The sequence below is a fragment of the Triplophysa rosa genome, linkage group LG8 (genome assembly GCF_024868665.1).
Source record: "Triplophysa rosa linkage group LG8, Trosa_1v2, whole genome shotgun sequence".
NCBI classification, from domain to species: domain Eukaryota; kingdom Metazoa; phylum Chordata; class Actinopteri; order Cypriniformes; family Nemacheilidae; genus Triplophysa; species Triplophysa rosa.
The window spans coordinates 7,615,566-7,640,344 of NC_079897.1; the positions used below are offsets into that span (position 1 = coordinate 7,615,566).

Consider the following 24,779-nt stretch of genomic DNA (forward strand, 5'->3'; position numbering starts at 1 on the left):
ATCGTCTTGTCCGCTGGTATGATAGCCAACAGTTAAGTATGTTGTTTGTACAAAGGTTGCAGGCTGAATCTGAGTTTGTGCATTAATGAGATCTCAAACCTGTCTTTTCATCATACGCCCTTGAGAGGGGCATTTAACCTTGTTTGCATGAGGAACGCTGCTTCTGCTACTCTTTTGCAAGCGTTTACGCTCGCATGTGTGTTGTTGTCTGTCTGAGAGAGTAGGGGGGGAAAGAATAACAAATGCATTAAATTTCTTTATTAACATATAATTACATATTTTTCATGAAATAATTATTTTATAATTATGAACAGAGGTGGCCTTGCCCAGAAAGACATCACAGATACATCGGTGACTGTATAATATACAAGGAATTCCATAGGCCACATATCAAAAGATGCACAAATAACAAGCATATTTGTTGAACACTGTATCGCACTATTGTTTTACATTGCATCGAATGTGCCATGTTTAATTTTTAGCCTAAGTTGTTTTGAACATGCAATTGACGGATTTCGGCTCCGGTCTCAGGGTCTCGTTGCTACATTGTGGAAAGATTTCCCAAATACGCAAACAAGAAGAACTGTATAATCTCTGTATGTGGGGCCAAAATAAAACAGAATAGCGTAGTTCCCAGGGAATCTTGGTCCTATATAAGAGCAGTGTGCTGTTTTGCACATGGGTGCATTACATTAAAGATCAATTTTAATGTCGGGACCAGTGGAGGCTGGTGCTAAAAATATTTGGGGGGGCGCAAACAACAACTGTCAGTAATGCAGGACTATAAATAGCCATTAATCAGGTGATGTATCATTATTACAGTCAATGTTAATACATGCAAATAAATGTACTATGAATCAGTGAATTTGAATTGAATGTGGGTTTATTATCAGTAATGAAGTAATCAAGGTAATCATTAAAAAAAAACACAACACACTATAGTTACCTAATCATTGGCCATTAACACTATTTGAAAATAAATTTTGCTCTCCTTTCTTTCTGACTTGCAAATTTCTCAATGACCTTCTGGTTAAAGTCAATGATCTCAGTCACCATTCTCAGCATGGCCAATGCATTTAGTCTCTCCTGGGTCATGCTATTTCTCAGAAAAGTCTTAACTCTTTTCAAAGTTGAGAAACACCTCTCAGCCTCTGCTGTGGTCATGGGTGTGGTGATGAGGATCTTTAGGAGAGTGACAGTCTCTGAAAAGACTTCTTCAAGATTGTTCTCCTTAAACAGCTGCAGTAGGTCCACAGCACCACAACAGGTTCTGAACTCTTCCTTGCAGTAGATGAGACTAAGCTCTGTCTTTAGTTTACTCCCATTGAGCACTGGATAGGCCTTCAAAGTCCTACTCAGTGCATCTTCAGGAAATGCCACTGTGTACTGTTCAAACCTGTCTGCTTGCAGCAGGGTGGCACTAACGAGGTGGCTTGTGAATCAGAACCGTTCCATGGTGTGTTGGAGTATGGTGTCACAGACCTACAGAGTGAAGGACAAAAACAAAAATGATGTAGTGATGACAAAATGTCAATTTCAACTGCAACATGATCAGTTGTAAGTCATAGAGAGACGGAGACCAGTTTCAGTGTTTGAATCCCTGATTTATCCAAACTTCATACATATGGACTAGACAAACGTGCCAAGTTTCATGAACTTCTGATGCTTAGGGCGCTAATAGCATTTTTTTATTATCAGCCATTTTCATATCAATCAGATAAAAAGGGCACACCACTAGAGGAAACCTAAGAATAACAAATCTATTTAGATCACTATTTAAAGACTATGAAAATGGTTAAATAGATTGACTTGCAGTAAAATATGCATTGCAAATAAATGTAGTATAGTTTCATAAAGTTTAATAAAGCCCAATATCAAAGGATCTACTCTTTGCTACAATATTTAAGCAAAAAAATTATAAACTCAAAGACATGAGAACACATTTAGTACCCAAAGAGGGTAAATGAAACCATGCCGTTTAACTTGTTGTTAATATTTACTTTCTTTTTGATAGCTTCCTTTGATAGCTTTTCTATGAAAAACTGCAGAGTAACAAGGACTACAATAAACTTACCTCTGTTGCAATCCGTTCATGGACGTCTGGACTAAGCAACCGCCGCCTCTTTGGTTGAGAAGCTCCTTCACTGCTTTGGTTAACCAGAGAATGGAGAGAATTTCTGCAAAGGATTAAGAAAATGTATGACTAATAACAATAATAATGATAACAAATTCAAAAGAAGGAATACAGCTGCTACCTGATCTTCTGTATGTCCTGCTGGAACTGCTGGATGCTCCCCTTAATGTGGACTGAATCTATGTCCTTCTTCTGGAGTTTGGCATAGAGGATGTCCACGTGTGGCATGATGTTGTGGAAAAGTTGCAGAAAAAAATTAAAATCCTGATCCTCCAGCAGCATGGCAAAGCCTCCTGCCTCTCTGGTGGTAACAGGGTCAAAGTCACCTGAGTCTCGAATAGTTTCAAAACAGCGAATGAGGCCCTCTCTGTGCTCAAACACTGTATTGATGGCACGGCTGTGGAAGTTCCATCTAACACTGCTTGATGTTGGTAGTCTATGGGCAACTACTTTATCAAGAACATCTGTGCGCTTGGTTGATCTTGAAAAAAAGCTGGCAAATCCTCCAAGGTTAGAAAAAAAATTCTAACTTTGGGTATGTGAGAAGTGGCCTTTTGCATTATTAGATTGAGCTGATGAGCATAGCAGTGGATGTAATGGGCATTTGGATACACATCTTGAATCTTCCTTTGAACACCTGCAGTGGCACCTCTCATCACGCTGGCTCCATCATACGCTTGGGAGATGAGTTTACTCTTCTGATCCTCTGGAAGGATGACAGTAAGATGCTCTTTTAGTGCTGTAGCGATGGAATCAGCTGTAGTTGAATGCAGATGAATAAAAGCAAAAAACCTCTCCTGTACGTTGCTTTTGCCATCAATGTAGTTCAGCACAAGCACAAGTTGGCACTGTGTGGCAATATCGGTGGTCTCGTCGGCCTGGATTGATAGAAAATCGCTGTTTTGTGCTTCTTGGATTATGTGTTCCCTCATAACAGACAACACACAGTCCAACAGCTCGTTCTGGACGGTTTTCGAAGTTCCCTTAAACACAGAGGCATTCTCGAGGTGCTCTTTCAAAACTCCATCAAGAGAAGCAACAAAGTCGACCAAGCCACGGAATATCCCGGGGTTATCTGAGCTCTCGCTCTCATTGTGGCCACGCAAAGCCAGCTCAAATGCGGCACAACATTTTACACAGTCTATTATTCTAGACAGGATGTGTCGATTTTTTGTGACCTCTTCATTGTGCCTTCTAATGCCAATCCTGTAGCCTTCATCTAGCTGTTCAGCAATGCTAAGCTTCCCAAAAAACTGGAGCCTCATAGCGTTGTCAAGATGGCTGCGGCTACTTTCATGTCGCTTGCACTTATCAGAGAGATGTTTTAAATCGCAAACCCCTGTTGTTGTCCACAACGTTTCGGTGCCAAGACTTTGAAACAGCAAACAGGGAAAACAATAAAAGGCATGACTTACATCGCATCCAGCTAGCCAACTCCGTTTTCCATAAGATGTGCCGGAAAAGCACCGAGTGTAAGATCGACCGCGATCACTTGACTGCTGCTGAATTTGCAAGTTGGGTCGATCTGGTCCAAGCTCCTTGATCCGTTTTTTTTCTTCATCTGAACGCCTTTGGAACGGGTATTCTTGTAAAGATAAAACCAAATTTTCTTTCATCTCGAGATAATTTCGCTTGCTTCCACATTAATCAGTACCTGTCAGTCAAATGACAATCTGCTGAGCGGTAATGAGAGGCGTTAAAAACGGTCCAATCACATGAGGCCAAAAATATAAAAACAATATTGATTCGCTTACAACAAAAGTGGGAGGGTTTGGGGCGCAGAGTGCTGCTCCCCAAGGACGATTTGAAACAAGCCAATTAGAGCTCAGCCTCAAATCACATGCTTTTCAAAAATGTTCGTGCCTACATACACACTCGTTTGTCCGGCGCCCCGCACACGTATGAACAAAATACAATTTTGATTTTTTAATAAATGATAATATGACTAACGGTGGAATAGTACGACTAAATTATTTTATTACGTTATTAATTTGCGATATATATTAAACTTATTGTTGGCATATTAAAGTAGCTTTCTTCTCTGGATAACTTTAAGGGGGCGGCGCCCCAGCGCCCCCTATTGACCGGCCGCCACTGGTCGGGACTGAGAATAGATGGGTAGCATGATGGATGTTCCTTGTTTGAATGACTGTAGGAACACTGCTGCATCTACTTTTATTTGCTTTTCATAATTTTGGTCAGTTGATCTCCTGCCTTATCTTTGTCTTATGAGCTCTCTCTGTCTTCTTTTAAATAAATGGCCCTCCTGTTTGTTAGATCTGCATCTGTTATTTATCAAATACTTCTGCTCTTAGGTGTGCATGTTGTTGTTTGAATAAATGTGCTTCTGTGTATTGTGTGTGCGTGTTTGTTTGGATCTCTCGAGCGGGTAATTCCGTGCCGTGTGGGCTCGAGGCGGCAGATAAGCTGTTTGCTAAAACTAACAATTAAAACTTGATCAGGCTGTCAGTTCAAATGGAATGAAATGGAACCAAAAAGTAATTAAAAGGATAGTGTGCAAATGACAATTATATCTTTTAGCTTTCTATTACCAGTGCTGTGAATTTAATTATTGCCACAGCTTCGACGTAACGCACATGCATATAAACAGACTTTGAGATAAGCGCACAGGTTTTTGCTGCCTTCTGTACTGTGCGCATTGCTTTCTCTGTCGCTTTTTGAAACCAGGACAGCGCAGAAATCCATGCGAGGCGAGGCGCAGGTATTTAGATGTTGCTGGGAAATGATTGCTGGGGGCTGTATTGCTCCAATTAGTGTGTTTAAAGTCACGGGTGAGTTTCTGCTGTGTTCCCAGCTCAGCCAGTCAGCACATATGGCCGACGGCCCTTCATCCACACAGTTAATTAGACTGTCAGGATCCATCGGGCTCACCGTGGACTCAACAAACCGTCCTCCCCCCACTTACAGGTGGTCAGATCTCCGGCTGTCCGCACTTATAGAGTTGTTAGTTACCGTCATGCGCTCGCCATATGTCCTGCAAAAACATTTGCCGCCTTCCACTCAGTCCGTTTATATTGTTATAATATCTACAGTAGGGGTGTCGAAATGTGCTTTTGTTCTGTCGAGAATTAAATGTGGTCATGCGATGTGTGGCTCCCTGTTGATATCGGATCGGTTCGCTGTTGGTGTGGGAGAATGCTACAAACCTGCCAGATTGAATGTGTTAAGGGTTCTCCGGGCAACGACTGCGAGCATCTTGACATGTAGTTTGTGTAGGAGGAAAGTGAATCGCTGTCCTGGAAATCACGCCAGTGCTAAATTGTGATGGCATAACTGCAAAAGTGAAGTATAGTTCAACATATACAATTGACTTAGACATTTGAGTACTTAAGCATCGTGTTTTGAAATATAACATTAAGACCATGAAAATGTTCTGGATTTCATTAAAGGGGTCATATATTAAAATAAATAAAAAAATCTTTCTTTGGACTTTTGATGTATTCATTTTCAGAGGACAGAACACAGTCCTTCATTGGATTTTTGATGACAGAAAGTCAAATACATTGACATTTACAGACCCAGTTGATATTCAGAAGTGTGTGCCACCAAGTCAAAGAAGATGCCGTATAATTCTAAAACTGGAGTAGCTGTGACTAGCAATATGAGACACAAACACAGACAGCACATCATTGACTACGATATTAGGAAAAAGTATTGTATCTTTTTTGTTCTGTTGAACACAAAATTAGATTTTTTGAATAATTTAGGAAAGCCAACAGTTCTGGGCACCTTTGACTACCATTTTAATTTTTCCTACTATGGTAGTCAGTCATGTCCCAGAACTAAAAATATCTAACATTTTTCCAAATATCTTTCTTTGTGTTCAGCGGAACAAAGAAATTTATACAGGTTTGGAACAACTTTGGGGGATTTACATTTAAATCAGAATTACATTAGCAAAAACAGAAATTTTGGCGGGTAAACTTTTGTCTATTATACGAGGGGTAGAAAGTTGCTTTCAGGTACTCATTCCTTCAGCATACTATATAAATTCGGAGCTTGTCTGATGATGTTAGGTTAATGGCAAAGCTCAAACTCAAAAGGCTGAAATGGGCTGCCGGTGTGGCCACTCGCATCCCCCCTAAAAAGTTTACTGTTGGTGTTTTTTACATTTCTGCAGCCAGTGAAAGAAGATTAGGGCCCTTTCTTAACGTACAGATGACTGGGGGTTTGCCAGGCTTGTTTTTAAGCGTGTCGTACTCCGTACGTGTTGGCTGATGGATTACCTCAGGGCTACATTACCGCACGGAGCGTACGATAGCACGCCGGGGACCACCCTGACCCACATGGCGTGTAGTTTGATGAACACGCGTCATAGTGCCCGCTGCGCTTCAGAGAGAAAATAACTCAAGTGCAGCACATTTCCCGAGATCATTAAGTAATGACAAGTCCATATTTGCTACATGAACGCATTACTTGAAGGTGAATGTTGGGGCATGCATGCATTTGCATGCATTTGCATGTTTAAGGTGTGTGGAAACACTGGCAGTCCTTTACAGACAAAGCTGATAAATCAAAATGAAGGAGGCTCTTAAAACAAGTGCAGCGGTTGGGTTACCGTGGTGACACAACCGTTCAGTCTGAGAGGAAGAGAGCTCCTAATTATCCATGAATATTTATAAGTTGGTCCTCTGAAGACCCACCCTGGGAATATAATTGGTTGGACCGGCTGGGGCTGGCTTTGCCATCTTGATGGGGGGCGAAGACGGATGCACTTTTGTTTTATAGAGAGTGTGTGGCACTCAGCAGAAGGTTATACTTTATGGAAACTCGCCACCAATTACGCCCTTACAGCTTATTGAAAGCTATTTTTGGTATTTGGCACGTCTGGGCCATGAAGACTTATGCAGTTAAAGATATGAGCTCTTTTCTGAAACCGAAGCCCGTCTTCCTAACTGAAACGAAACCACATAGGTGTCTGATTTAGTACTCTGTATACATAGTCAGCATGAAATTCAAATTGCCCCTGTTCACTTCTTAAATACACCCTTTTCTGTCTTATTAACAAGCTGCCATGTTTTATGTCGATACGTTTTTATTTGCTTTTTTCACTGGCCTAATAAATCAAAGCAAGAATCAGGTCACAATTGAAAATCTTTTTGGTGGTCATCTTTTCTCTGTTATATGTTTAATCTATTTTTTCAAGATGATATGGTTGTTAAGTGTGTGATGTGATGCCCACAAAATTGGATCATCCTTTTGAACTTAAAAGTTTATGCAAATCTGTAAATGATGCTACAAGGCTGCAAGTCCACATCAAATGCACTCATTTTGAGATCATTTTGAGAGTCAGTATTTCTGTAAACCACCTGTCTAATACAAGTACAATTCTGTCCATAACTCTTTTGTGTCATCATAGGACATTTCAGATGCTCTTTCACTGCTGTGCTCTGAAGTGTCATTTTTTACAGCTGTTTATACGTTCCTCTGCTTGGCTATTCACTCCTGACTTTAAACTAGATAATCATTATTTTTTTCATTTAAAGCTTTCCAGACAAGAACGGTAAGGGAAGAGAGCCATAGCATTTTTATTGAACCCCGTTGCACTGATCCAAAGCACCATGGTATGAATCAGGGGTGCTGAATTTGGAGATGTCGGACAGAAAAAGACCAATACTAAAAAGCGTTCTAGAATTGTTTTAGTCCACATTGCTAAAATAAATGTATAACTTCCTGAAATGAGGACCGTAATTAAAATGACCATGCTCAGCAGTAGTTGTATCCAATCACAACTCTGTTGATAAGGGTGGCTGCCCCATTGTGATGTCAATGCCACTCGAGATGTTCCCTCTTCATAGTCCTAGCTTTGCCAAGATTTAGTGTTTGAGACCTCCAAAACCTTGATACAACACACGCTTAACCAACTCCCAACAGTAGGTCATATAGAAGCACGTGATCACACAGTTTCAGTAATCGTGACTGTACTAAAATATGGTTAATTACTGTTGCAGCTAGAGGTGCACCGATTGACCGGCAAGAGATCGGAATCGGCCGGTTTTTCGTATGATCGGCCCGACCGGTGACCGGCCGGTCAGTCTCACGTCTCGCCGATTCCAAGCCGATCTTCTGTTTCCCGTGATGCGGGCAAGAACGTCACAGCCGTCAGTACACTCAAAGCCGCAAGTAAACATGTAAACGTGCACGCGCACAGCCTGTCTTTCACGGCTCATTTATACTCGCATGTGGGTCCACCGGACCGCGAGTCTCTGCTGACTGACGCGCATCTCTCATATCCGCCGACTGCACGCGCATCATGTACTGTACAGACAAAAAGGTGCACTGTAGTTCATCTCTCGCTGCTCCATCTCCATGGGGTATGTATGCCAACAGTGATGCTATTAGCATCATGCTAAACTCTGACACATGCTAAACTCATGTTGAAGTCATTCACTTGGTGTAAAACAAACGTAAATTTGGAAAATCGGAATCGGAAAAGAAAATTGCAATCGGTGCATCTCTAGTTGCAGCTTTTGGCTGCTAGATAAACTGGATTGCAGATGGTTAAAGAACTATTTTTATGGAGAAACTATTTCAAATGTGATTTTCAACCAGGTCTGCCCTGGGATCAGTGTTCCTCTGAAGGGGTCTTAACGTGATTGATAGTTCAGATGGAGTCATGGCCGACTGCCTTAAAGAAACCTGAGTTTCTCATTAGCTGCACATTAAAATGGCTTCATTAAGTTTTGGCTATCTGTGTCCTGTTCTTTTGACTCTGTGTGTATCTACCACACGCACACACTCACTGGCTTGCACGCTGCATTGAGCAGACTCAAAAATGGCAAAACGACTCAAACGTGCTTCACCATTATGAACAGCACAGCTCAACTCATTAGAGCATGTGACCTAACGGCTGTGCCGTGGCTCTGAAAAGCTCAAGCATTTGAGAGTGCACACACTTTTTACAAATGAGGAAACATCACTAAGGTTACATTTAGACTAGAATATTATAGTAATTCTTTTTTTTTTTAAGATTTATAGATCGGTTAAACTTTGTTTCTATTTTGTTTAGTTGTTTTGTAGCGTACATAACCATACACAGCATGTTATGTAGTGAACGACACTCTTTCACAGTGTATAAAACTACACTATAAAGGTAGAAAAAATATACAGCTGAAGGATTTGGAAATTAAGGTTTAAGAGAGACGTATTAAGCCATTTGCTATAGCCACATTACCGCTAAATTATAGACAATTACATTTGATCATGTTGTTTATTATTTGTTGGAATATAATAGACAGCAGATATAAACAGTTAAGTTGTCACTGTCAAAGATCATTATGACACAGTGGCAGTTTATTAAACGGCATTAGACACAGCAGAGATGTATCTAATACCACCTCTAGATCTTCTCCAGTGACAAACCCTTACAATCTATGAATTGTTTGTTAATATTATTTAACGCTTGTTTTGCATTTAAATATCCCCAATCCTTGATAATTGAACATTAGATAGACATTTGCTGCATCCCAATTCGCCTACTTATACTATGCACTAAAAGTATGTACTGTTTTTGTTATGGAAAAATATATGAAGAGTTTGGTTCCAAAATGAGAACTCAATCATGTTTTTTATTGTGCATTCCAATTAAAATCAATCAAACTCTAGTTGGTTTGTTTTGATTTAAGCCATAATAACTCAAAAAATACAGCTAACTAACACAATAAAAACATGATTTTTTAAATACATTTAAAAACGAAGTTATCTCATTTTGGAACCAAACTCTTCATATACATTTTAGTGCGTAGCAAAACTGTACGCACACACTGGGACATATGAACACAAAACCGAAGTGGCCATTGTTGCGTAGACGACACTGTGATCATGAACTGTCATGAACATCAAAATACAGCACTTCTTTGAATTTATGTATTTATTCATTATTTCATATGTAATGTTAACTGTATACTTACATTTATTAATTTAGCGAAGCATCTTTTATTTAATTTTATGAATGCAGTGTAGCGTCACTAAACTCTGCCCTCTCGCGGTGAGTTTTGGGTAATATCAGCCTTTAAGTGTCCATGGATTCACACTTCGAATGTTCACCTAAAACAGTAGACCATCCGGGTACTTTGAGAATACTCATTTCAGCATACTATGATTTGAGACATACTAATTCTATTTTCGTATACTATTTAGGACGGATAGTATGTGAATTGGGACGCAGTGGTTGTTTTTCTGTTTTGCAGGATAAACATGTTTTTACACAACAAATGTGTATCTCACAATCTTTTAAACAGGATTGTCAGATTCATCTTCTACAGATTCGATCTAATCCAAACCGGTTGGTAACAAAACATTGAGATTATAAAATAAAACAACAAAATCAATAGCCATTCAACAAAATACAACAACGAATGTTTGTAATTAGCGGTTTTCCGTGATTTACAACTCCTACAACGTTTGTTTGCAATTTTGTTCTTTTCTGCTGGTCAGTCACGTTTTCTTCTTGTGTGTCTTTAGATCGGCCAGTTGGTATTCAAGGGCATGAAGAGTTTAAACAGAATCCAGTCTATAGTGTTTGAGACGGCTTATAACACTAATGAGAACCTGCTCATCTGTGCTCCCACTGGTGCCGGCAAAACCAACATCGCCATGCTAACCATCCTGCACGAGATCCGCCAACATCTGCAGCCCGGGGGTGTTATCCGCAAGGACCAGTTCAAGGTATGTGAATGTGCTTTTCAGCCTGTACATTTTATTCCGCTCGTGTTGAGTGAGCTGTTCCGCTTTCTGGCAAGCCAATAAGTCATCTCCGCACCAGTCTTCGCTCCTCAGGTACCATTTGTGCTGACTGGAAGCGTTTGTATCATTTATGTCAAGCAAGGATAGACTTGAGTGTTAAATTTGCATCAAGAAGTTTTACCATCATTTGGAGACGTAAATGGATGCATTGTCTCGTGAAGCTTGTTTTCACATGCGTGCACGCCACCGTCAACAATGATAGACAGTCTTCATACATCACCATTAAACTCGCTCACTTTAGGCAGCCAGCTTCATATTTCTTGGTAAATTGTTATTTGTACTGGTTGCCAGGGAAGAAATGGTACGCACAGTGTTTTCTCATTTATCATGAGCACATCGTGTTTCCACAGATAGTATATGTGGCTCCGATGAAGGCCCTGGCTGCTGAGATGACTAATTACTTCAGTAAGCGATTGGAGCCGCTGGGCATTGCTGTCAAAGAGCTGACGGGAGACATGCAGCTGACCAAAGGAGAAATCCTTCGAACTCAGGTACAGAACATTCCTTAACTCACACAAACACGTACGTCTTTGGCTTTTAGGCCTAAGGGGGTAATAAGCAGCATGTCTCCCTTAACTCAAATACGTCTAACCCTAAGCCTAATGAAATTCCATGACAAAGTTAGCACCACCCAGAATGCCTCATTTATTGAGCATACTCCTGAGAGCAACAGTGTGACCACAATGTGTTTTTAAACCAGGACTTCAGACAGAATCGTCAATACGCATGTTTTATTTCTGTATCACTAATCTTAAATTTATCATGGACCTGTAGTCCACAGCAATGTCAAGTCAAATGTATTTTTATAGCGCTTTTTACAACTTGCATTGCATCAAAGCAGCTACACAAGAAAAACCGAAACCACAGTGAACATGTCGTCAATGTCCTTCTAAAACCTTGTATGCCTTGATAGACAATAATTTACTTGTAAATACTGTAATCCTAATATCAGGGATGGTTGTTATAATTTCCCATAGAAAACTTTCTCTATTCCTCTTTTCTCTATCCCCCTTTCTCATCCATTTTTACAAAATCTTTATATTATTGTCTTAAAATGAACGACTCTTGTATCAAATCGGGGGACAGCCAAGTCCTGCCTGATAGAGTCTGCAAGACCATGCTCTGATAGAGCGCTTGTCTTGTCTCACTGATCAATACAATTGTACAACTGAAGCACATCCATTTGCAATGCTGCAGACTACACTGTTCCAGGCCACGTGACAGTGTACACGTGACAAATGGTGAAGAACATTCACCCTTATCCTTATCATAACCCCTGAGGATCTCCCACATGGTGTCGCAAAACAATGAAAACAGTTAGAAGTGGTTTTTGTAAAACTGCAGTGTAGATTTGCGAGTGGTTGATACTTAATATACGAGTTGCCTACTGTTTTACACTGCGTTCCAAATTATTATGCAAATTGGATTTAAGTGTCGTAAACATTTAATTTTACATTGTTCAATTAAACTTATGGATGGTATTGTGTCTCAGTGCTCTTTGGATCACTGAAATCAATCTCAGACACCTGTGATAAGTAGTTTGCCAGGTGAGCCCAATTAAAGGAAAACTACTTAAGAAGGACGTTCCACATTATTAAGCAGGCCACAGGTTTCAAGCAATATGGGAAAGAAAAAGGATCTGTCTGCTGCCGAAAAGCGTCAAATAGTGCAATGTCTTGGACAAGGTATGAAAACATTAGATATTTCACGAAAACTTAAGCGAGATCATCGTACTGTGAAGAGATTTGTGGCTGATTCAGAGCACAGAAGGGTTCGTGCAGATAAAGGCAGAATGAGGAAGGTTTCTTCCAGACAAATTCATCGGATTAAGAGAGCAGCTGCAAAAATGCCATTGCAAAGCAGCAAACAGGTATTTGAAGCTGCTGGTGCCTCGGGAGTCCCGAAAACCTCAAGGTGTAGGATCCTCCAGATGCTTGCAGTTGTGCATAAACCTACTATTCGGCCACCCCTAACCAATGCTCACAAGCAGAAACGGTTGCAGTGGGCCCACACATACATGAAGACTAATTTTCAAACAGTCTTGTTTACTGATGAGTGCCGTGCAACCCTGGATGGTCCAGATGGATGGAGTAGTGGATGGTTGGTGGATGGCCACCATGTCCCAACAAGGCTGCGACGTCAGCAAGGAGGTGGTGGAGTCATGTTTTGGGCTAGAATCATGGGGAGACAGCTGGTGGGCCCCTTTAGGGTCCCTGAAGGTGTGAAAATGAACTCTGCAAGGTATGTAGAGTTTCTGACTGAGCACTTTCTTCCATGGTACAAAAAGAAGAACCATGCCTTCCGTAGCAAAATCATCTTCATGCATGACAATGCACCATCTCATGCTGCAAAGAATACCTCTGTGTCATTGGCTGCTATGGGCATAAAAGGAGAGAAACTCATGGTGTGGCCACCATCCTCCCCTGACCTCAACCCTATTGAGAACCTTTGGAGCATCCTCAAGCGAAAGATCTATGATGGTGGGAGGCAGTTAGCATCAAAACAGCAGCTTTGGGAGGCTATTCTGACATCCTGCAAAGAAATTCAATCAGAAACTATCCAAAAACTCACAAGTTCAATGGATTCAAGAATTGTGAAGGTGATATCAAAGAAGGGGTCCTATGTTAACATGTAACTTGCCCTGTTAGGATGTTTTTGATTGAAATAGCTTTTGATTTCAGTAAATATGACCTCCTAATGCTGCAAATTCAACAAATGACCATTTTCAGTTTTTTACAACCTATGAAATGTTTTCAAACTCTGTTGTGCATAATAATTTGGAACAGTGCATTTTGAGTTTTTCATTTTTTAAATAAATACTGTTGTCAGTGGGAGGTTTGTTCAATAAAATTCCAAATGTACCCTAACTGTTGATTACTTGAAAATTATACTGACTGTCATTTGCATCGACAAATTAGGAAAACCAGAGAAAGATATCATTTGCATAATAATTTGGAACGCAGTGTAATGGTGTTTCAATACAGGTGTAGTCACAACCATATGCGCTTGAAGTTCAGTGTGATGCTGTTAAACATTCTCATACATTAAAAGAGGAATAGAGCATTTAATTGTTAAAATGAAAGAGGAGATGAGGAATAGATTTGTACAGAACAGGATTGGTTCATGGCGTGAAGTGGTGTGAGGTATGTAATATCAATGACTCAGTGAGAAGAAATGATCTTCACGCTCTCCCACTGGGAACTCGCCATCCTCGGCCCGTATCAATTGAGTGCCCTCACTGTACTTGGCAAACAGGACTGCAAACAAAGCACAACTGAAGAGATATGAAGCATAGTGGGTTGTTTCGTAGAATAATAAGGCTTCATCACACCCACTCTGAAGCTGAGCACAGCGCCCCTCAGCCTTGTGTCTTTACAACAAAGACCTACCAAAGTTGTTTAAAAACGACCATGTCTGCAGTAGTTAGCTGGGAGAGGATCAGGTATCGTGCCTATTTTTACACTGTTGAAGTTGTCTCTAAGGTGTCTGGTAGGCACTGAGACAGGAAAAAGAATTGGTCATTACCAGCAGACCTTACGGTTTGGCTCTGACTCGAGTGTTTGCTTCTTCTGTGTTTAAACAGGTTATTTTAGTTAATTGCCCAGAATGGCATGGGAAGCATAAGGCGTGCAGTGTCTTATCAAGACCCACGAGGCGGTCGTTAGATATTGATTGGTGGATATCATCAGAGCTGTATCACCCGGCGCTGCCCAAGGTGAACAGCAGGTTACAACCTAACCATTCTATTATTTATTGTGCCTTTCCTTTCATCACAGCACATGCTATTTCTTCTTTTTCCATTGTCTCTTGCTCTTTCTTCTAAATTGTCTCTCCACTCACTCTCATTTATAAAGTTCACATTGTAAATTTCCTTTAATCTCTCTCTGTCACATATACCCCCGTGTCCCATTACACCCCAATACACACACCTACCCCGACATCACCCCAATACATAAATACATCAACCCAATACGCACATTTATACCCCAACAGCAACCCAATTCATCACCCTATACACACATACCTGCCCCTACATCACCCCTATACACACATACCTGCCCCAACATCACCCTATACACACATACCCACATCACCCCTATACACACATACCTGCCCCATCACCCTATACACACATACCTACCCCTACATCACCCCAATACACACATACCTACACCGACATCTCCCCTATACACGCATACCTACCCCAACATTACCCCTATACACGCATACCTACCCCAACATTACCCCTATACACGCATACCTACCCCGACATCACCCCTATACACACGTACCTACCCCGACATCACCCCTATACACACATACCTACCCCGACATCACCCCTATGCAAACACACCTACACCGACATCACCCCTATACACACATACCTTCCACGACAACACCCCTATACAAACAAACATACACCGACATCACCCCTATACACTCATACATACCCCAACATCACCCCAATACACAGATACCTATCCCGACACACAGATACCTACCCCGACATAACCCCTTTACACACATACCTACCCCGACATCACACTAACTCACACATACCTACACCAATGCTACCCCTATACACATATAGCTGCCCCTACATCACCCCTTTACACACATACCTACCCCGACATAACACTAACTCACACATACCTACACCAATGCTACCCCTATACACATATAGCTGCCCCTATATCACCCCTATACACACATATCTACCTCAACGTCAACCCTATACTCACATACCTACCCTGACATCACCCCAATACACATATTCCTGTGCTTCCCAACATCACCGCATTATCACTGAAAATATGCATACATACCCTGACATCACCCCAAAACACACATACCTAACTCAGCATCACCCCAATGCATGCATACCTACAAAAAAATATTTTATCAATTTGTCAGTCTCACTAAATGATTAGTTAACCCAATCAACAAATAGTTTACCATTGGGATGTGTTCCTTCCCTCAAAACATATCTACTCCAACAACACCCTAATACACATATCTATCCCCAAAACATAAACCTAAAACTCATAAATTCATGTCTCTTCCTAAATCACTCTTTTGCAGTGCTTCTGTTGAAGATCAGTTTCTGCAGCTTGGGTCTTTGCACTGTTTCTGTCTTATATTCATGTTGCCGTAGTAACCACTGTACAGTAAAATGCCTAATATACAGAATCCACGACTTTGCAAATAACCTTATTGAAGGGTAAATTTGTGTTGTCATAGGTGTGTCACGGTCCTGCCTTCTTGTTTCTGTATTTCTAGTTGTGTGGCAGGATCGGGACGGAGCCCTTAGGTTCTATGTGAGAAAGCCATGGGTTGTTTACGTTTTTACATCTCATGTACTTTCTCGTGTCTTGTCATTGGCCCCGCCCCTCTCATTTCCTGTATTGCTTCCCTGCCGTGTCTAATGTTCCCCACCTGCCCTCGCCAATTATCCTTCGTTTGTCTTTCCTATTTAATGCCCTCATGTTTCATTGTCCTGTGCTCTTGCGTTTGATGTGTTTGTTCCACGTTTCCCTGTAAATGCAACACTGTGAGTTTCTCGTCTTGTTCCTGCCTGTGTTGCTTGTCGTTTGGATTGTTATTTTACGTATTGGACTCCCTTGCTTTTGCTTTGATTCCTGTTTTACTTTCTCGTGAGAAGTCTTTTGTTTTGTTGTATGAAGTCTTGTTTTGTTAACCCCTTCACGCCTGCCTGCATTTGGGTTCTTCCATCACTGAGTCATGACAGAACGCAAGAGCCACATCAGAACCCAGTAGGCAGCATGAGCACCGGGCGGTCCCACCTAGCTCGCCTCCTCTGCGGACTTCGCCAGGGGAGCGAGAGCGTGGACGAGTACGTGGAGAGGTTCCTGGACGTCGCCGAAAATGGCATCTTCGGGGAGGAGGAACTCGCGGTGCTATTTAACTCCGGTCTCAGGGACCCACTTTCGCGGGTGGAGATGAGGGCGTTGAGGCCGCTCCGCCGTGGAGCGTTCGGAGTCCACGGCCTCAGCACATACCAGCTACCCATCTCCGCTGGTCACGATCCCTGAGCGTGGTTCCCTGCAGATCGGGGTTGTGGGCACCGCCACGCCATCCTCCCCAGTCTCGGCAGCCTCTCCACCGTCCACTAGCCTCATTGGCAAGCGGGGGAGGCGAGAATCCTGGGGGTCCTCGTCGGAGGCCTCCAACCCCGAGCCATCCGTGCCCTTCACCTCCTTCCTTCAGCCGACCACCAGAAGGGTGGCTTGGCTGAAGAAGAAGTGGCAACGGAGGGGGGCGCGGACTCCAGTACAGCCAGTGTCCAGTCCAGCACCCAGCCCGGCACAGCAACCGGCTTCTCAGCTGGTGCAGCAGCCAGCGTCCCAGCCGGTGCAGCAGCCGGCATCCCAGCCGGCGATCAGTCTGGTGTCCAGTCCTGTGTCCAGTCCGGTGCAGCGGGTGTCCAGTCCAGTGCAGCCGGTGTCCTGTCCTTTCCAGCCAGTGATCCAGCCGGCATCCAGTCCGGTGTCCAGTCTGGTGTCCAGTCCGGGATCCTGCCCGATGTCCAGTCATGTGCCCAGCCCCGTGCAGCCGGGATCCAGTCCGGTGCTGCAGCCGGCCTTCCAGCCGGCGTCAATCATAAGTATAAAAAACTGACTCTAAAATAAATGCATTAGCATAGCTAATATTGGATAAGGAAAAAACATTAACTAGAATGGAAATGTAACCAGTTATATAGAAATTCTCTCTCGTTATATGGCATATATCTAACATACATTAATGCAAATGTGGGATAGTAATTCTTGGACAGTAGGGATATTAAAGAAACATGTTATATGCAATAATTTGCTAAATAGTGCAATATGCTTTATGCATATATCAGTAGACACATTTCAATAATTTCGGTATATTGTGCAACACAAGTGGATCGATATAGACAATAGCCCTTTTCACACATACAGTCTTCACTTGTAAACTGCCAGAAAATTGACATAGTACTTAACATATTGTGTGTGAACAGAACCTTTCCGGTAAATCGGTACTCTCAATTTACCAGTAATAGAGGTTGTAAGATTACCGGCAAATTACCAGTTTGAGGTGCTGTGTGAATGAAGAATGAGGATTATCGGTAAAAGCACGTACAACGCATGACGAGCTGACTGCTTTGGGCCAATCACAACACTCTAACGCAGATGACGCGCACACTCTGCGCTGTGTATCTCTTCATACTTCTGCACTGAAGTTGTTCAAAACAGTGCCAAACACTTTCTCATGTATTCGCCAAACTGCTCACGTCCTTCGCGCACCTTCTGTGTATCTGTATATATGAACATTACTGTTTCTGCCCGCAGTTTTTATTCTCGCGTCTCTGCATTTGTCCACATGTAGTTCAGTGTAGTTTTTAAGTTTTCTATCTCCATGTTGAAACGCAAAGTTGGGATGTATAGAGAAAAAAGTATTAAAATGACCAGAGAAAAGGACCGACGCAATGCAAAAGCTGTTATATCGCTCTCCAGTTTAATAAGGCTTCTTGTGCATCATCACAGTCATCAGAATACATGCAGATTCGAGCGACAAAACATAAAAGCTATTCAACTTCGGTCAAAGAAACAAAACAAGAAATGTACTCATGTACTCGTACTCATAAAAATGCACCGATATCGAAGACCGATACCTCATGTGACATAACTGACTGAAATTTGTTGTGAAATTTGCTTTGAAAGTTTTTGACAAGCCATAAAATGTTTTTTTTCTTCATAATGTGTTTAAGGTGGAGTTGTTTGTAATTATGAAGCTATTCTATTTTTATTTGTCTCACTGTGTTGTGAAAAGGTACAGGCATCGGTATCGGCGAGTACCAAAAAACATATTGGTACTCATACTCAGTCTTTAAAAAATGGTATCGGTTCATCCCTACTGTAAATACACAAAGTGACCGTACACTGTCTACACCACACGCGAGCGGCTCAGCGCAGTGTACTTGGGTTAAGAGCAAGTGTATGTTCCAAACATCAACAACACAGTGTTCGTTTGGATTAAATCACACCCCACCATAATTTCAAACATAAGTCCGGTTGTATTGCAGCTATTTATAAGGAAACTTCCGCTTGATGACATCATATTACTGGTATTTTGAGACAGCTGTATGGACGCTTGTGTGAACAGCACGTTTGTGTGTTTACCATAAATTTACCAGAATGACTTTACCAGTAATTTGCTGGTAAGGGCTAATTAAACGATATTTACAGAGTTGTGTCTCTAGAACTGTATGGAAATCCAATTATGCAGACAAACATCATTTGCATGAAACAAAGGTTTATGTTTTAACAATGTTTCCACATTTCAGAAAGTCACTCAACAAAAAGATTTCACATTGACATGATTTTCTTCATGCTGCTTTTATGAAGAGGATGTTGTGAGTCACAGCAGTAATTGGCAGCGTGGGTCAGTGTTTATAGACTGTGTTTCATTAGTGAGTGTGATTTTTCACTTCCAGATCCTCATCTTCTGTCTGATATCCTCTTTTTAGGTAAGTGTCTTAAACCGGCCAATAGTTATCAGGATGGAAAGTCAACTCATGCTACACCATGGTATAATAAAACAAAAAGGACTCCCATTTCATTACTCTTATTTCTGGAACAGCAGCTTTTTACATCTGATGTGGTGTCTAGCTCATTTTGTGTGTTTGTTGAAATAAAGGAGATTTCGGGCATTTGGAAGACTGGCTCAAGAGAGCCCATGGCTGTTTTTATTGCTGCAGATCAGAGAACTGAACTGCTGAGCCTTACCTATTAAGAAAGGCATTCATGTGTTACTCCAAACTATTTACATTTATTAGATTAAATAAGTATTAAGAAAGGCATTCATGCAATACTCCAAACTATTTACATTTATTAGATTAAATAAGGAAAGAGCTGTGTAGACCGAGTATCTTCTAGTGGTACTAATACACAGATTTATTAAACTCCTGTTTCCCCCACTGTTTAAAACAACATATGGAAAGGCCAATAAATATGGAAAATGACATACTGTACCTGTGCAGGTTATATTTACTGTAATCACAGTTCACCTGAAGACCAGGTAGCTCATCTGAACATTTGGATTAGTTCAAAAGTGAATAAATAAACAGGGAATAAAGGCCAATATTTCTGAATGCGTTGCTAAGGTTATATACCACACAATGGCTTTGTGAAATGAAACCTTTTACTGGAGCTCTAAAGTCTCATTGGGCTTCATGCTCAGATTAAAGGAAATGGCATGTTGAAATGTGGCCTCGTCCCAACGGCCAGATCAGAGCCTGACAGCACTGGTGCTCGTGTGATACGGTTGAAATGTGACATGTCAGTTCAGATATACAGAATGAAGAATGACATTTGTGAGCTGTAGTGGATGGGCGGATTTTTAATGAATGTGACTTTTTTTTTTTTTTCTCAGATAGATTTCATGATACTGTTGGCTTTGCAATACTATGAGCCATGTGGGATGTTTTTATTTATTCATCTTTTTACTTTTATGAAAACGTTCTTTAGAAATCTTTTTTATTAAATATCTGCAGGTGGGTTTGGAACGACATGACGATGAGTACATTATGAATTTTGGGGTGAACTGTTCTTTAAATAGAAAAACTGAAATGGTGGAACTGTGATTTCTCTCTCTTGAGGAAAGTTGATGCACATAGTCTGCCGTGACTCAGTCACATGTTGTTATTGCACGCCTAGAAGCCATCACAACCAGCGCAACAACCCTCCACTCGCCCCTTTACCACCCACTCCATCTGATGACTGTTGCCATGGAAACTGAGGGAGGAGGGCAGAGGCGCAAATAGTGTGTTTGTGTACAGGTCTGAAGCAGGTGAATGTTAACTCTTCAGAATAACGACAGAAAGCCAGCCTGCTCGCAACAGAGGCGTTTTCATAGGCGGGTTGGTAATTAAGATACCAGGCCTGTCGTTAGGCTAGACCTGCTAACAAGAAACTCTGCTCAAATGCCAATTAGTTGTAATTATATATATATTTTTAATTTCAACTTCATTTATTTATACAGCACATTAAATGCAATGTTTTGCCCAAAGTGCTTCACAATATTAAAATCAATAGTACCATAAAACACATACAACCAACATACATGTGGGACAGCAATAAAACAAATCAAACAGCTCAAATCACATAACTCACACAACCCCTGTTTCAAAGGCCAGACTGAAAAAATAGGTTTTCAGCTGGGATTTGAAAACCTCTAAATTTGCCACTATCCTAGGTTTTGCCCATTTGTCAATAAGATTTGTTTACTCATTTAAAGCACATTAAATTTAATATGCTCACTTATTATTTTATATATTTTAATATGTACAATACAAGTCAGAATAAGAATGTTGTTTGAATTTGTACATAAATATTGTGTTACACTGAATGACAGTGTAACATTGTTTTAACAAAATTTTTAATTTTTATTCTCCAAAAACTTAGTTTAAACCATAAAGTAGACATTTTCCTTATATTTAATGTGCTTTCTATGGAAATAAAATCACTTTTTAAAATTTGTTTGATGGGACATCTCTCTTTGACCCACACACAAAGTTTTGAAACCAACATATTCATTTCTTTCATTAGTAACTAAAATGTTTTTTTAAATATGATTTGAAATGCATGACTAGGAACAGATAATAAGGGGAAAGCAGCCATTAAGAGACCTTAGTAGATGGCAATTTCTTTAGCATGGTTTAAAAGCATCACAGGGTGAGCCCTCAAGTAGCTGCTTGATAAAATGAAAGAGAAGGATTTAGAAAATCTGAGATAAGTGTGACTACTTTGAAGATGCTGGAATATAACATAGTTTTCATTTATTTTGGATGCTAGTAGTCACAGCATAAATCCTGTAGTTGCAATTGTTTTAATCCCTAGTTCTGAAGAGTTTACAGTTAACGAAGATAACAAAAAAATTTAAAGGGGAGCTTTTTTTGCCTACTTTACCCAAGTTGATACAGTTCTCTGAGGTCTTTATAATAGAGATGTGACATTTTTTTGGTCAAAATACTTCAAGGATGAAGCACAACGCCACTATCTTTACCTTGCAAAAAACGCGTTCTCAAGAATGGCCGCTTCTGAGCGCTTCTTCCGTATGATGATGATGGGCACTTGATAACCACACCCCCAACTTCACGGAGGTGTGTCCACGCCCATACATTCTCAAGCTACCATAGAAACTGTTTAGCGTAAGCGTAAATCCTAAGCGAGAGATGGCTGCTCGGACACAGAAGAAGAGGCATCCGAGGACATGCTGTACAAGTTCGGATTGGACAAGCTGTGTCTACATGGTAAGTTTTTTTACAAACTTAAATCTTCAAAACTGTTTTCAACAGTCACGTAGTCAAAACGGTTCAGCTCGTAACAACGCGTGTTGTACTGCTATGATTACATCATACTAACGTTATGTAATGATGATCATATTCTAGGCTTGTTGTGTTTGCTTTATTGCAAGTTACGTAAACACAATGATGCTGTTACCGTCATGTTACACAAGTTAATTGTGCTAATTTTGTTGGTGACCTATAGTACTAGTTAACTCTAACTCTTTCCGGAGGATTCCCATTAAAAATAAAAATAATCCACTGCTCTTGCGTCTTCTCTGAGGCTGTGACTCTAAATAATGATCTGTGCTGGTCTGTGCACCCAATAACAGAACACTTAGCACGAACTTTCGCCATTGCGTTATTACAGATACACTCGTGTCGCTTGCAAAACCACAATGGTGCGCCATGGGTGGAACCGAGCAGACTACGGGGCGGTGATATTACAATAAGATCATTCTCCTACGTCAGAAGAAGTGCGTTATCTGAAGCGCTGATTTTTTCTCATGCTTTCAGAGAAAGGCGTAACAAAGCAAAATGACTGTATTGTACTTTTTCACGTTTTCTGTGTGGGTAGATGCACCGGGGAACTGATTATAGCAATCAAACACAGAAAAAAATCGTATTTTCGTGAAATGTCCCCTTTAAACAAAAAATGAGTAAGTGTTTCAACATTTTTTTGAGCTGTCTTAAAAAATAAAGTCGACATCTATGAGGTAAAACATGTCTTTTTTAACCATCCTGGCTTTGTATTGTGATTAAAATGAACACTTTAGCTCTGCTACCTGTTTGCCAGCGCTTCCATTTAGATTAGTGGCGGTCTAATTAACAGCATCCGTGCGTTTTCTCTTCCAGAAGCAGTCTCTAATGGCTGTGCAGATTGATTTAAATGCAAACCAGAGAGGATTTAATGAACTGCTTTTAGTGAAAGTGTTTAAGAAGAATTTCAACACTCACAGACAGGTTGGTAAACAGCTCTCAGACCATTAATTATGCATTGTTGTACGTTTCTGCTCTAAAATGTTGCTTAATGGTGTTAAAATAATCATATTTTGTTTTTTGAGTGATTCCACTTTTAAGACAGCCGACACCAGTGGCAATTCTTGTAGAATTGTATCATTTAGTTCTTTAAAAACCAAGACCAGCCCATCATTTGAGTGGTGCATGCATAATAGCCATTAAAAGTGTCTTGTGTCTCTGACTACAGTAGTTCATGTCTCTCAAAAGAGATCAAGATGATTGGCCAACATTATCTTGAGCCCTGGACATTGACACTAACATCTCCTTCAGAATGAATTCATCTCATTTCATCAAAACAACTCACTGGCTATAGGCGTCACTTGGACACCATCAAAATGCAGTTTTCAGTTCTGTTCGGAGTGAATATACTAAGATCTGTTCATACACAGATTTGTTTTAAAAATCATATTTTCAATTTCACATTTTTAAATTTTAAGTGACCATCAGGGCAAAGCGTTCTCTTTGCTGAACCGTTCCATTCTGTGCTGATCCTGCCCAGCCGGTACGGACATGGTTTTATTTTCCACTATATGGCTTGCGGGAATTTGCAGATGCTTAGAGCTTATGGAGGGTGATCAGAATATTTTATTGGATCTTTACTTTGCTAAATAACAGAAAGAACACAACTCATAATGCCCAAAATGAAGGCAAATGCTTTTTCACACCTTTTTGTTCAGCCAATTGTGCTAAAAGTACCGGGCCGAGAACGGTTTGAAACACAAGAAACACAACTCTTCATCATTTAAATATGCAACATAACTTGGTGTGGTTTTGTGCTTTGGCTTTAAGAGGTCTCCAAATAGCAACCCTGATAGAAATTCACATTAAGTAATGTTTTAAAACCATTTTAATTTTGGAACTGACTGTGTGGAGCTATCTGTCTGTATGCTAATAGTCGGCATGTATTGCCTAAAACTAAAAGCACATCTCTAAAAGCCCAGGACCTATATTCTGTAACAGACATACTGGTAAATGCCATTCAACATAAAGTGAATGACCTATCATTTCATTTGTTAGTGTGTTTGTCTCATGTAATGCATTTTTAATGGATGCTGTATATTTAGATACATGTAAATTTGTCAGTTTAGCTAACTTTATGTGTGCATTTAAAGGTTTACATTGATGATGTTGGCTGATGGTCAAATAGGTGTTTAACATGGTTCTTTGGAAATGCTTTTTTGTAAATCCTCCTAGTAGTTGGTAAAGCAGTTTAGCCAATAGTGTGACCCACACACACGTTTGTGAGTCCCTTCTGCCAGCACCATTTATAGAGCAAGAACTGTTGAAGTGATGAGTTCTCTTAGTTCTTTATGTGTATGTACTTGCTCTATTTCATATTACTCTTAAAGCCACAATATGGAAGGATTTTGTTATGAAATATCCCAAAATCACTTGCACAGTGTGATATATTTCATGCAGTTGTGTACTTACATTATCCCAAATGTTCCCAAGAATGTGCAAATCCAGAAAAATTCCTATTTAAAATAATGGCCCGTCCCTTGTCTCCCTTGTATTTGTCGTATATCAGTG

At 40.6% G+C, this 24,779-nt stretch overlaps 1 protein-coding gene across 2 annotated transcripts in view; it reads left to right on the forward strand.

Moving 5' to 3' along the window:
* ascc3 (activating signal cointegrator 1 complex subunit 3) overlaps window positions 1-24,779 on the forward strand; it is a 285,207-nt gene that overhangs the window by 184,531 nt on the left and 75,897 nt on the right. For both annotated transcript variants that reach the window (XM_057340397.1, XM_057340398.1), the window contains 2 exons: window positions 10,619-10,822; window positions 11,251-11,391. In XM_057340397.1, coding sequence (XP_057196380.1) covers window positions 10,619-10,822; window positions 11,251-11,391 — 345 coding nt within the window. The remainder of the gene's footprint in view (window positions 1-10,618; window positions 10,823-11,250; window positions 11,392-24,779) is intronic.